Source organism: Carassius auratus, chromosome 17 (assembly GCF_003368295.1).
Source record: "Carassius auratus strain Wakin chromosome 17, ASM336829v1, whole genome shotgun sequence".
NCBI lineage: Eukaryota > Metazoa > Chordata > Actinopteri > Cypriniformes > Cyprinidae > Carassius > Carassius auratus.
Window position 1 is genome coordinate 9,587,149 of NC_039259.1, and position 13,127 is coordinate 9,600,275.

Consider the following 13,127-nt stretch of genomic DNA (forward strand, 5'->3'; position numbering starts at 1 on the left):
AGATACATTTAACACACTTACAATGATGCAAATTAGTAATTATGTTCAATATTTCCTTTTTGACATGTTATTGATTAAATTACAGGAAATAACAGGAAACATTGCAGTGTTAAGTGAAAATAAAGGGTATTGAACACTTTATAATCAAATATACATATTATCAATCATGTTAAACTGAAATATCATGTTTGTTTTTTCTAGCTGGTAAAATATATTTCAAGCTTTGCAAGTATATTTAAAATGTAAGTTTCCTGAAATAAAATAATAAAATTTAACACAGATGTTCTTGTTTTGTTTTTGTTCAGTTTTTGTAATCTAATTTCAGTTACTGGAAATACTTACCTTGCTATTTTACGTTTCTTCCACTGTTCAGGTGAACTCAAAATAAAAAAAAAGTGTTTTTAAACAAAATACAACTGATGAGAAACCTTATTATGTAATGTTTCGATTATTTGTAAGGTCAGCAAAAATATATATAAAATTAACTAATTATTTTGCATTCACAAACTCCGGTTGTTAAGAATATTTACCCATGAGCAATGTGATACAACTGTTATTTGAAATGTGATATCTAATATCTACTCTGACCCCACCAATGTAAATTTGTATTGTGTTAGAAAGAGGGTATCAGTCACATATGTTAATTTAGAGGTGGTATTCATTGTGGCATTTGAAGAGAGTTTCAGAACTGCCTGTTGGTACTTGATTGAACTTGTATTGCTCACCACATCTCACCGCGACATGGTACTGTACAATTTTATCCTAAAATACGGTTTTATGGGGTCTCTTCTGGTATTGAATGTTCTGCATTGTTTACAACATGCAAGGAACCTAGGCTATGTGTCAAAAATAGTATTTTATTTATTGGGTGCAAAATGGGTGCAATTTATTATATGTACTTGGAATATGTTTTGGTAGTTTTTATGTTATATTTCTGTCTTATGTCTTCAGTTATTTTTTAATGTCATATGCAATGCTATATTTTTAGATTGCCTTTTATGCTGATTTTATGTATATTTTGCAGCAATACAGTACTCTGTCTACAAACAAATGTAATTTAAAATCAATCCTTTGTATGTATTTGTCCTGTCTTTCAGATGAGACTGTTTGTTTTGCTTACTGCAGTACTCTGCTGTAATGTAGCCTTGGGAGAAGAAACGCTGCCCATTCAAGATACAAGCAGCTCAGAAGGTGATGTTGCTTCTTGGTCTATTGTGAAAAACTTAACTATGCCCACATTTTTGTAAAATGTTTTCTCCCAAAGTAACTATATAGCCTATTAAGATATTTCTGTAAATAAGACCTGAATAGAAATAAGCTTTAAATAAATATTATAGCGTGCGTGAATTAATCCAACCACCCCTATAGATTTAAGTTTCACTTTCCATAAACTGTGACTGACAGAGAAGCGTCTTGGCGGCAGGGATTTAAATCTTCAAGTCTGAAATTGAAAAGCAGAGTGAAAGACTGGATTTTTTCGATTAGGTAGGGTACAATTGTTTTCAAAACATTTCAAAACAACAGAGCCGCGCAGATACGTTCATGCATCATGGGGCATAAATCGTAATATTAACATTATGTTGTATAAATAACGAGGCGTATTCTATACGAGATTAATGATGAGTAAAATCCATTGATTAAAAACTTATTATCAAATTCTTCATTCTACTGGTCAACTTCAGCGCGCACAGCTCAAAAGAAAAATGCATAACAATAACTATTGTCATATACATAACATTATAATGAGAGCACTATAATAAAAATGTTGTGAATTGTTAGGGTTTCGCTGGTGTTTAATGTTAACTGTCTTTTAATAAAACATTATTTTTGTATCTGCAAGGCGTCCGTTACACATTTTCCTTGTGTTACATCAGTAATTATGACTAATATGTAATGTCTGACTTAAATCTTGGTTATGTATTTTGCCCCCGCTCCCAAACATATGATTCGACTCTCAGTCGACTTGGGAAGATTTGAAAGTTCCTATTCGACTATGAAAAACCTTAATCGGGGACGACCCCAATTTTGTTTAAAGGTGCCATAGAATGCATTGATACAATACTTAAAATTGTCCTCTTAAGTGTGTGTGTTAAGTTTTATCTCAAAATATCCCACAGAACTTTTTTTCCATAGCTTAAGGGAATTTGAAATTCAAAAGAAAAGGAGCTGAGGCTCCCACCTCCCTTCCAGTGTTGCCAAGTCTGCAGTTTTCCAGCGGATTTGGGTTACTTTAACACTTTTGCTGTGGGTTACTTTTCATGTTTGCAGGAGATGAACATGAGGCGTCAGCGTTAACAATTTACGGAGGCGTTTCTGAAGCCTCTTTCACACTGCGATTCCAGAAAATACACGGGTAATTTGTCCTGGCAATTGTCTTAAGCCTCTTTCACACTGCGATTCCAGAAAATACACGGGTAATTTGTCCTGGCAATTGTTGCCGCTTGAAAAGTTCTGCCACGAGCAATGGTTCCAGTGCAATCCGACTGACCCACAATTCATTTTGCCAAGGCCTGATGTCACACCATTCAAAGTAAACAAGAGGTGTTGACACCTACACCCAATGTGAATGGGGCGTGGTGTGTTACTGACCTCACACATTGCTTTCAAACAGAATTTTTAACTACAACATTCCTATTCACAATCATTCTGGTAGCACCTGAAGCCATCATTAGTGAAAACAGGCAGAGACAATGGTAGCTTTAGCAACATTAGCCGTACAGAGAGTCAAGAAGCTCTTTTGCAAAACAAAATATGATGCGTGATGCTTACTTTGTCTGGAGTCTGTACATTTGCACATGAAGCAAATGTATGACCCTCGTTTATGAGGCAGTCCAGTGTAAAATGTAAGCACAAATTATATCACTTTTCAGGTTTTTTTTTCTGGGACCACCGTGTCCTCAGCAGTCTATGGTGATTACTATATTAGCTGGTGCATCCCAACACACAACACTTTTAATTGCTCTTTGGCACTAACATTGTACCTCCAGCAGCTACAGCAAGAGAAAAGTATTGGTGAACCACAGCTTCTCGCTCAGGCTCCATATATGCTAATATGGCAGAGAGCACCACAAATGGGCGGGACTTTCACAGACTAAGTCGTGAATCGTATCTTATAGATATAAACAGTATTGCCTCATATCGAATCGCTTATAAAGAAAATATCGATATCACATAAACTCAATATACCGCCTAGCCCTACATGGGGGTTGGTTTAAATCATTCACATTGGCAGCCTTTAGAATGTCATCAAGGGCAGCTGCCAAGCCACTAGCAACCAAATAAAATAGCCATTAGCAACCATTAAGCAAGACCTATCTCAAAATATTGTAGAGTGGATTGGCTCATTTGATTCTAAATTTAACTTAAAAATAACCACTTATTGACACTCTATGGACTTTATTAGGTTTTATAAGTTGCTTTATTTCTTTTCACATTTACATATTTGGCAGATGCTTTTATACAAATCAAGTTACATTTAGTCACCATCTGTGTATTTGTTTGTATTTGTTTGTTGAAACAGAGGTGGCAGTGTTGGATGATGTTAACACCCAGAATGATGACAACAGTCCCGATGACCTGTCAGTTCCAACCTTTTTCATTTCTCAAGAAATAAAAAAATAGGCTATATGTATATATATTGAACTCAGTTTGTATATTTGTGTGTTGGAACAGACATGACAATGACGACACCACGACTGCGCCCTTTATTGACACCACTGAACAAATCATGTAAGATAAATGACCAGCCTAAACCCTGCAGAATGAGCCAATTTGAACAGCATTTTAAATAAACATTCCTAACAGCATGCATCTATGGGCTTTATTATGTTATATTAGTTGCTTTATTTCTTTTTTACATTTACATATTTGACAGATGCTTTAATACAAAGCAAGTTACATTTAGCATTATACATTTATACCAAACCATTTGTGTATTTGTGTGTTGGAACAGAGCTGACAGCTGGGAAGATCTTTACGGCGACACCACAAGTGATGACTTCAGTGGCGAGTTTCCGTGAGTTCCATTCTTTTTCACTTCTCCATAAGATTGAGAGCATTTGCTGTCATGTGTAAATGAGATAAAATGTCTAAATTATATATAAAAAAAAAACATTCAACTCAATTTGTATATTTGTGTGTTCAAACAGATTTGAATATGGCGACAATGCTGCTCAGCCCATTGCTGATGAAAAAAAATAAATAACCAGGCTAAACCCTGATGAATGAGCTGAAGTAAACAGCATTTTAAATAAACTTACCTAAGAGCATGCATCTATGCTTGTTTGTGCATTTGTGATCAATGTAATGTGTTTTATTGATAGACTTGGGTACCAGCAGGCTTAAGGGACATAACACACACAGTTTCACCCAATCTCATGTTAATCCTGAGTACCTATACAGTAGTATTGCATCCTTCCTATCTCCAAAAAGTCTTTAGTTTTATCATATTTATAAAAGAAAGTTACAGCTTTACAATTCTTTTAAGATAAAAGAACCTCAAGATATCATGCTGTGCATCTTTCCCCTTGTGAAAAAGAAGTGCACTTAAGTATACTTTTATAAAGTGTACTTATTGCGGAAACAATATACTTTAAAAGAACACACATAAGTGCAAGTTAAATTTTATTTTCGCCGCTTAAGTAAATTGTATTTGTAATTAATTTAAAATAAATCACACTTTAGTTATATTAAATGCAATAAGTTTGCATCAACTTTTGAGTGATTTTTTAACAACTTAAGTGGGACTTAAGTGGCACATTTTAGTACATCTTTATATGTACAATTATGTTCTTAATTGCGTCTAATGTCTTTAAAATATGTTTAATATGTTTAAAGTGTACTACTAATGTACTGAACTAAAATACACTTTAATGTCAGTTAACAATACACTAAAGTGTGAATTAAATGTAATGTTTTTGACCACATAAATGCATATTTGTACTTAATTTCAAATATAGTTTGTTAAAAATTACATTAATTGCAATTAATTAATTTTTGAGTTAAATTTTTGAATAAAAAATTTTTTGTCTCAAGATGCAAAACAGTAATGTTTTTTATAAGGCATGTTATTGAAAATTACTTAAATGTTCTTATTGTACTATGATCCTGGCTAAGTCTAAGCCCTGTCTGTGAAAACAGGCCATTAGTTCTCAAACCTTTACTAGCACCAACGTTAAACAGGACTGAAAGTTTTTTTCTAAAATCTTACTCAAGCATTAGTGAATGCAAATTTGTCTAAATAAATAAATTAAATAATAATTTTAAAAAATAACTCCAAATGAACTTGCTGGAAAGGGTTGTCTGTCAATGTCCCAGAAGCTGTCCATCAGCACTAAACTTCACGTGTCATGATGCTGTACACCATCTCTCCAGTGTGAACGGAAATGTTCCAAAGAGGCAGGAAAGTCCGAAAAAATTCCTTGAGGAAAGAAAGAACAATAATTGTTATGAAACATATATCCAGTCATTATAAATGGTTCAGTTGAGTGAAAAAAATAGACACAGTTGCAGTCTAAAGTTTATATACACCTTGCAGTATCAACAAAATGTTAATAATTTAAGCAGTAAGAGGGTAGAGAGGTAGAATAATAATAATAATAATAATAATAATAATAATGCAATTACTGCCTTGATGAAGCATTATATTCTGCAAGATGGCAGCAGAGAGAATAAAAGGCATGCCTTCTTTCTTCACGTGAACATATGGCTTCATTTTGCTAATTTTCCTACATAGTGACGTAGAGATGTGGGGGTGTTTTTAAACAGGCCGTTTTGGGGGTGTGGACTAGTCTTTACTTTTATAAAGAATATCTCTTTGGATTTGAAACTTTACAGATCTTCTTCATGCACCAAGAGCTTGTAGGTTGTCCATTGATGTATGGGTTGTAATGATAAGACAATATTTGTTCGAGATAAAACTATTTGATTATCTGGAATCTTAAGGTGCAGAAAAAAAATCTAAATATTGATAAAAATCGCCTTCAAAGTTGTCCAAATTATGTTCTTGCAAATTACATATTAAAAATGAAGATTTGATATATTTATGGTAGAAAATGTACAATATATCTTAATGGAACATGATCTTTACTTAATATCCTAATGATTTTTGGCATTAAAGAAAAATCTATAATTTTGACCCATAAAGTGTATTTGTGGCTATTGATACAAATATACCCCAGTGACTTAAGACTGGTTTTGTGGTCCAGGGGCACATATTCCAAAATTCCAGATGTAGTACATCGTTCATATCACACGTGGGCAGTAAACACAATGGAATACATTGGGGTTATGCAGTGTGAAGCCCTGCACAATAGTTACTACAGAGACGGCACATTGCAAGGATGTGGGCTTAGAAGAAGCCCAGGATGAGAGAGAAAGAGGGAGAGAGAGAGAGAGGCAGCTGAGGTAGAACATCTGGAGTTGGCTGAATCTGAGTGTTTTTTCCCTGACTGCCTGACAGCAGTCTGCTGTAGAAGACACAGGTGAGTTCTTGAAATGCTGCACACACATATATGCATGTTTCTACATTATATATTCAATGATTATAAAATAAATTGTATGTATACAATAATTTGTATATTTGTAAATGTTTAAACTCCTTTTCTGTAAAGATTACAGCAATTCAAGGTGCTGTGCTCAATGTATGAATTTAACATTGACACAGTTTGATTATTCTGTGGAGCATCTTCATGTGGTTGACGTTTGATTCACTCTGACTGGGTGATATTATGCATCTGTGGATGTTTGTGTATCTTTAAGTATAAAGCTGTGCTTTGTTTAGTATTTTATATGTAATTAAATGCTCTTCCTTTTTTGAGACATTGATATTGCACATCAGCCATACATGCACACATGCATAGTTGTTCAGAAAGGTTGAAAAAGCTTGTAGTAACCAGTCATCTGTTGGACAGGGTCCAATGTTGACATAGACTACAGCACTTTGGTGTTGCCATGAAGTGAGGACACACAAGCAATTTTCTCCATTGCACACATAAATGCAAGCACATCTTCTCAGATCAGTATGTTTGTGCAGGTGGGCAGTATGGCGACAGGATTCAGTGATACTAATAGCTTTATTTGTGCCATATTTTACTTAAAATGAAAAGCCGTCTTAGGGTTCGATTCATAAATCTTTAGGGATGTTCCGCATTTGTTAACTCACATCACATAAATAGGGTAGGCTATACGATCACAATGTTATATGCAGAGAGGATTTACTAAGATCATTTACAATTATTCTTGACCCAAAGGAGGTCAGAGGTCAGCACAACTGCTTTTTTATTGTTTTGGAAATTACATTTATGTATATTTAAGTAAATGACTAAAACCATCTAGATTCCCAGAATGCACCAGGCTTTAATAGTAACTGTAATCTAGAGCTCAGAGTTTGTATTATAGTTGAGTCCGAATGTCTGTGTGTTTGAGCAGATGTGAGTATTTTTACGGTTTGGTCAGTGTGACATGTAAACTGCCTTAGGGGAAATCCACACCTGTAAGAGAAGAATGGGGAGATGAGGTGAGATTGGGGTGATTATGAAAGAGAGAGAAAGAGAATGAAATCGACAGAGAGAGAGAGAGTGTGAGTGCAGGAGGTTAATATGATCTTCTCTCTCTCTAAGTCCCATTACAGGTGAAAAATAACATTTGATGATATTAAAAAAAAAGGATATGAGTTGTAAGGCAGGGTAGAGATCACTCGTCCTATTTTCCCTGCTTTGTCACATAAAAACACATCTGCAGGTGTTACAGGAACTTTAATGTCACATCAGGTCATTTAAATTCAAACTAATAGATTTCAACTTTTTTTTAAGATGATGTAACATTAAAACTATACGGACTGTTTTAAACTGTTTTAGGCCTTAGTTAATTTTTGCTTTGCAAATTATGCTAAAGGGTGAAAATAGGGTTTAATTGTTTGTGGTGGGAACAAACACACATTTGACTGTAACAAACTGATTTTAGACTCTGCTTGGCTCTGTGTTTGCCAAGTAGCAGATATGTTTAGACATGAGAGAATTCTAATTTTATAATATAATTAAATGATGGACACTGATTACAACAGGAAGTCCAAAGTTATCTCATTATGTCTATCCTCTGAATGAGAGAGCGAGAGAGATAAAGAGAGATAGATACGACTACAGCCAAGCATGAAAATATAATTTGTTGTGCAAATAAACGATGATTATGCTCATTGTTGCATATCTATCTCTGAAAAGCCTACAAAAGCTAGGCATGCCTTCTTACTTAAGACTAACCTATTCTGAGATCAGCTGGGGATATAATGATATGTCATGCAAATTGTAATGATTGGCTGTGCTGCTGTCATCAGTTACTCACCCTCATGTTGTTCCGAACCTGTATGATGTCTGAAAGGGGAATGTTGATGCTACTGCTTTGCATATAATGAATAACAACTTAAATGGCATTCTCTGTGTACCAGAAAGCTATTGTCTAGACTTGGAATATATCCCATCATCCATATAGACTATAGTGTTATGAAACATTTTAACCTTTTTGGAGCTTGACAACCCCTGGACACCATTCAATTGCATTGCATGGAAAAGAGCATGGTGAACATTTTGCCTAATTCATGTGTTGTCAGAAGAAGCATAAAAATTCATCATAATTAAAAAAAAAAATCATTTTGATATAAGAGTGTTTTGAATTGGTCGTGAACTGACAGAAGAGAGAACCATTGCTGCAGTGACTGTTAAGTTTTGTTAGTTTATTCCCACCAGATGTATTTTGCTTTCGCTTTCCAGTGATGCATATTTAAATTTATAAATAACTATTGCATATTTTATGTATGTATTTTAAATTGAAAAAAATAGCATTTATTTGTTAGAAGTTCCTGAATCATCAACAAGCTCACTGTCTAGATAACACTGGCTGCTAATGTATACCATAATGCAGTATTATAAATATCATTGCCATATATTTTATTAAAATTCCACTGGACATTGACTAAATCTCTTCTACCCTTTAAATATAATATATCCAAGAAATAGGCAAGATTGAACCTGCCGTCTTCCTTGTACTTGACTTCATAAATAGGAAGTAGTATTTTTTATACATATAGCATAAAAAGACAGTATAACATATCCTTGTGTTTCACTGGAAAAAAAAAAACAAAGTAATGAGGGTGAGTTACTCATAATAGATTTTTAATTTTTAAGGTTAATTGTCCTTTTAAGAATTTAGATTCTTAATGATGGATGGAATGTGAGGGGCTTTTCAGACAAATCAAAAACTGTTGTGCAGTGAATTTAATGAGCTCTTTGCATGTTAGTGTGTGTTTTCAGAGCGTCTATAGATTATCCATAGAACATTCAGATCGATATGAGACCGTTCTGCAAGCCTGCTGCCCAAGACACACACAAATAAAACACTACAGTCTCCAGTACACTCAGTGGATACGTTGCTGAGACAAAATGATTGCATTCACATTTTGAGCCATTGCAGGTCTTGATCAATGGCCACCCCCAAAGGAACATCTATAATTGGATGCACTTCAAATCCCTCAGCAGGGTCACAGTATCATCACACCCACACACTTCTCTTTTATCTCTTTCCCATTATTTCCAACTACAGAAAAAGTAACAAAGAGATCGCCTTTTTATATTTAATCAAAGGTGTCAACCCAACTCTCTCTTACAAATAGATGTAAAGGTCTATGTTCTCAGAGAAACTCGTGATATTGTTCAATAAGGGTCATTGTTTGGGACTGAGTAAAACCCTTGTCATTAAATCAACATTTTTACACTTTATGTCCTCACGGTTTCCAAAGTAACTGTTAAAGCCTCTGTAGTGTCAAAGCTGCTGAAATGCATGCTGAGTGCCCCAGGGGTGTGCACGTCTAATTTAGATGCACCTCTTTGTTATTTTCAGACTCCCAAGATGCTTTGCTGTTTGGCGGTATCCTGAGGTGGCCAATGTCGTCGGGTCTCTTTGACATGCAGTGGTGGCAGGCGCTCTTAAACTCCACCCTCAGTCTCAATCAAAGCAACAGTAGTTTGTTCCTGCTTGATGTCCCCTGCTGGCAGTCAAGCGCCATGACGCTTACACTAGTGCTATGCTACTGCCTGGTGCTTATTTTGGGCTTGCTTGGTAACATCCTCCTCATTTGCATTATTATGCACCAGCGGGACCCTCCTAACGTCACAAGCATCCTCATTGCCAACCTTTCGGTTTCTGATATCCTGGTGAGCGTGTTCTGCCTTCCCTTCACAGTGGTTTACACGCTCATGGACCACTGGATTTTCGGTGCGCTGCTATGTCGCCTAATGCCATTCGTGCAGTGTGTGTCGGTGACCGTTTCAGTTCTGTCTATGGTTTTGATCGCACTTGAAAGGCACCAACTCATCCTGCATCCATCTGGCTGGAAGCCGAGCGTCCCTCAGGCGTACATAGCCGTCTTGATTGTGTGGCTGCTGGCTTGCGTAACATCATTGCCTTTCTTGGCGTTTCACTTGCTCAGCAGTGAGCCATACAGTCTGCTTCCTGCGCCACTCAGCCAGCTGCAGGCTTGTCTGGAAGTCTGGCCCTCTCAGCAACACAAACTAGCCTACACCACCAGCCTGTTACTATTCCAGTACTGCTGCCCGCTGCTGCTCATGCTGCTTTGTTATCTTCGCATCTTCCTGCGACTGCGACGCAGACAGCGCATGCTGGATCGCCAGTGCAGCCGCAACCGAGAGGACGAACACCGGCGTATGATGCACAGCAAACGCATTAATGTCATGCTTGTCACTTTGGTGGCTGCATTTGCTGTGTGCTGGCTGCCATTAAATGCCTTTAATGTGGTGGCAGACTGGCACCAGGAGGCGTTGCCTGTGTGTTACCACAATCTGCTGTTTTCATTCTGCCATCTGCTGGCCATGAGCTCTACCTGCGTCAACCCCATCATCTATGGCTTCCTTAACAGCAACTTCCGCAAGGATGTGGCCTCCGTGGTGCTACACTGCCATTTTCAGTCACTCGAGGACAGCTACGAACAATTTCCGATGTCCACAATTAACACTGACGTGTCACGGACATCTTTTAGACTCAGAAACAATTCTGTGTAATTGGGGTAAATGCTTAATGTTAATTAATCTTAACATCAAAACCAGTGTTTAGTTTAGATCAGGGGTCACCAAACTTGATCCACACGGAGCCAAAGCTTTCCCTGTCCAATTTTTTTTTCCTCGTTCTTACGTAAACACAGCATCATCTTAAAAATATCTGCATACACACGAAACCTCTGAATCTACCACAAAACAATATAGTATACATGCAAGACCAGTGTGTGGCCAGTTGCCAACTTGGTGGCTTTGTTGCTAGATTTACTGACTTTTTCAGACCCCATTAGCGACTTTCTTTACAAAAAGTGACTAGCAACAAATCTAGCTACTTTTTGGACAACTCTTAGCGACTCTCTAAATGTCGACAGAACTGTCCGACAAGGTTTTATATTAAAACAATTTCATCAATATGTTAATGACGCATTACTCCAGATGCGTCTGAACGAAATGCTGTTATGATGCAAAATTTTTACATTTACAGCTAAATGCATTTCCGTGTGGACAGGCCCTTGGTTCTGGAGGTCCGTTGTCTGGCAGACTTTACTCCAACTTGCCTCAACACAACTGCCTGGAAGTAAAGACCTTGATTAGCTGGTTCAGGTGTGTTTAATTGGGGTTGGAGCTAAATTCTGCCGGACACTGGCCCTCCAGGACCGAGTATGGTGACCCTGGCTTAGATCAACATCAACTGTTTCACTCCAGTGCCAAAACTTTCACACAGATGCCAGCCCAACCTTAGACTTAGCTCTTTTAACCCATATGGTACAAAAAAAAAAATACTTTTTTCTGGACAAAATATATTTCAAATATATGGTATACATACATGTTGTAAAAATCATATTGAAAATATACTCTGTCTAAACCTTCGAATGACAAAATATATTAACAAAATGTTCTTTAAAGGGCAAAAAAATGCATTTACAATCTTTCACAAGCATCCTCTGCTAAATCTCATGGAATAAATATGGACATGGAAGCTATGGTGATTTCTCATCTATGTGCTTTTTCCACTCAAACACAATGAAAGCTTTAAGGAATGAATTAGTCGAAGGCAATGCTTGAATTTGAAACATTATCTCTTCTTCCTTGAGGCAAAGAGCTAAGTTTGGAGGTACTGGCAGTGTACAAATGCCTGGAAATTGCAGCTAGCTAAGCCGTAATGCTAACCCTAATGCATAGCGTAATGCAAGCTAAAACCCACAATAAATCTGAATATACCTGTCAGCTTATATTGTCAAACTGCAGCCTTAAAAGGCGAAGAATGACAATATCCACTGGGCAAACAAAACTGGGCTGGAGGGTTTTTTTTTTTTTTTTTTTTTCATTCTGCTGTGGCTTATTTTTGTGACTCATCCTTCCAAACAAACGCACACACATACAATCTGTTCAAAGCATTTTTGTAAGATACACTGTCTGAAATGTACTATCAAATATGTAGTTTTTCAGAAAATGTTAACTAATCTGTTCAGACTGTTGATCTGATGTCAGGCTTTATAACTTGCCTGTCTGTCACATAAAGACACCTGTAATATGTGTATATGATAAAAGGGTTCTGGTACAATCCATTATTATTATTTTTTTCAAGTGAGTTCTCAATGGTAAGAGCAAGATTATTTCAATTCATGTATTAGTAGTGCAGAGTTGTTACATAATTAATTTACAGGACTGAGTGCTTGCAGGTAGATCAGATTCTTAGACAAAAAGAAAAATATCCAATAATCTTTTTTTTTTTTTTTTTTTTTTTTTACCTGTCTTACCTGTAATAGTGAGATTCAAACACAAGTCTCTTATTCCCTTATTAAGTCATACTTTATTTACTCTATTTATTTGCTGTATATACCGTATATTCTTCTGATGAACAGAATTCCATTATTAAATCTTACCTTTTTTATCATGTGTAAGTATGCTCTCATTAATATCTGAATGCATTCAGCAGCCAGCAAGATTGTAATTACCCAAACGTCTAAACAGATTGTAACGCCTGAATTGAATGTGACTACATCTTATTTTGGTGTTATATATTTTCATGTTTTGTGGAACATTATAAATGTTTACTGTTCTGGT

At 36.2% G+C, this 13,127-nt stretch overlaps 1 protein-coding gene across 1 annotated transcript; it reads left to right on the forward strand.

The window, feature by feature from the left end:
- The first annotated feature begins 9,932 nt into the window (after positions 1 to 9,932).
- Positions 9,933 to 11,066, forward strand: npy4r (neuropeptide Y receptor Y4). Its single transcript, XM_026286809.1, has one exon. It carries the CDS (start codon positions 9,933 to 9,935, stop codon positions 11,064 to 11,066), a length of 1,134 nt encoding a protein of 377 aa, XP_026142594.1.
- Positions 11,067 to 13,127: the final 2,061 nt, after the last annotated feature.

Bases quoted from the DNA above. Each gene is read 5' to 3' on its own strand.
- npy4r (XM_026286809.1), top strand. From the start codon at position 9,933: ATGTCGTCGGGTCTCTTTGACATGCAGTGGTGGCAGGCGCTCTTAAAC.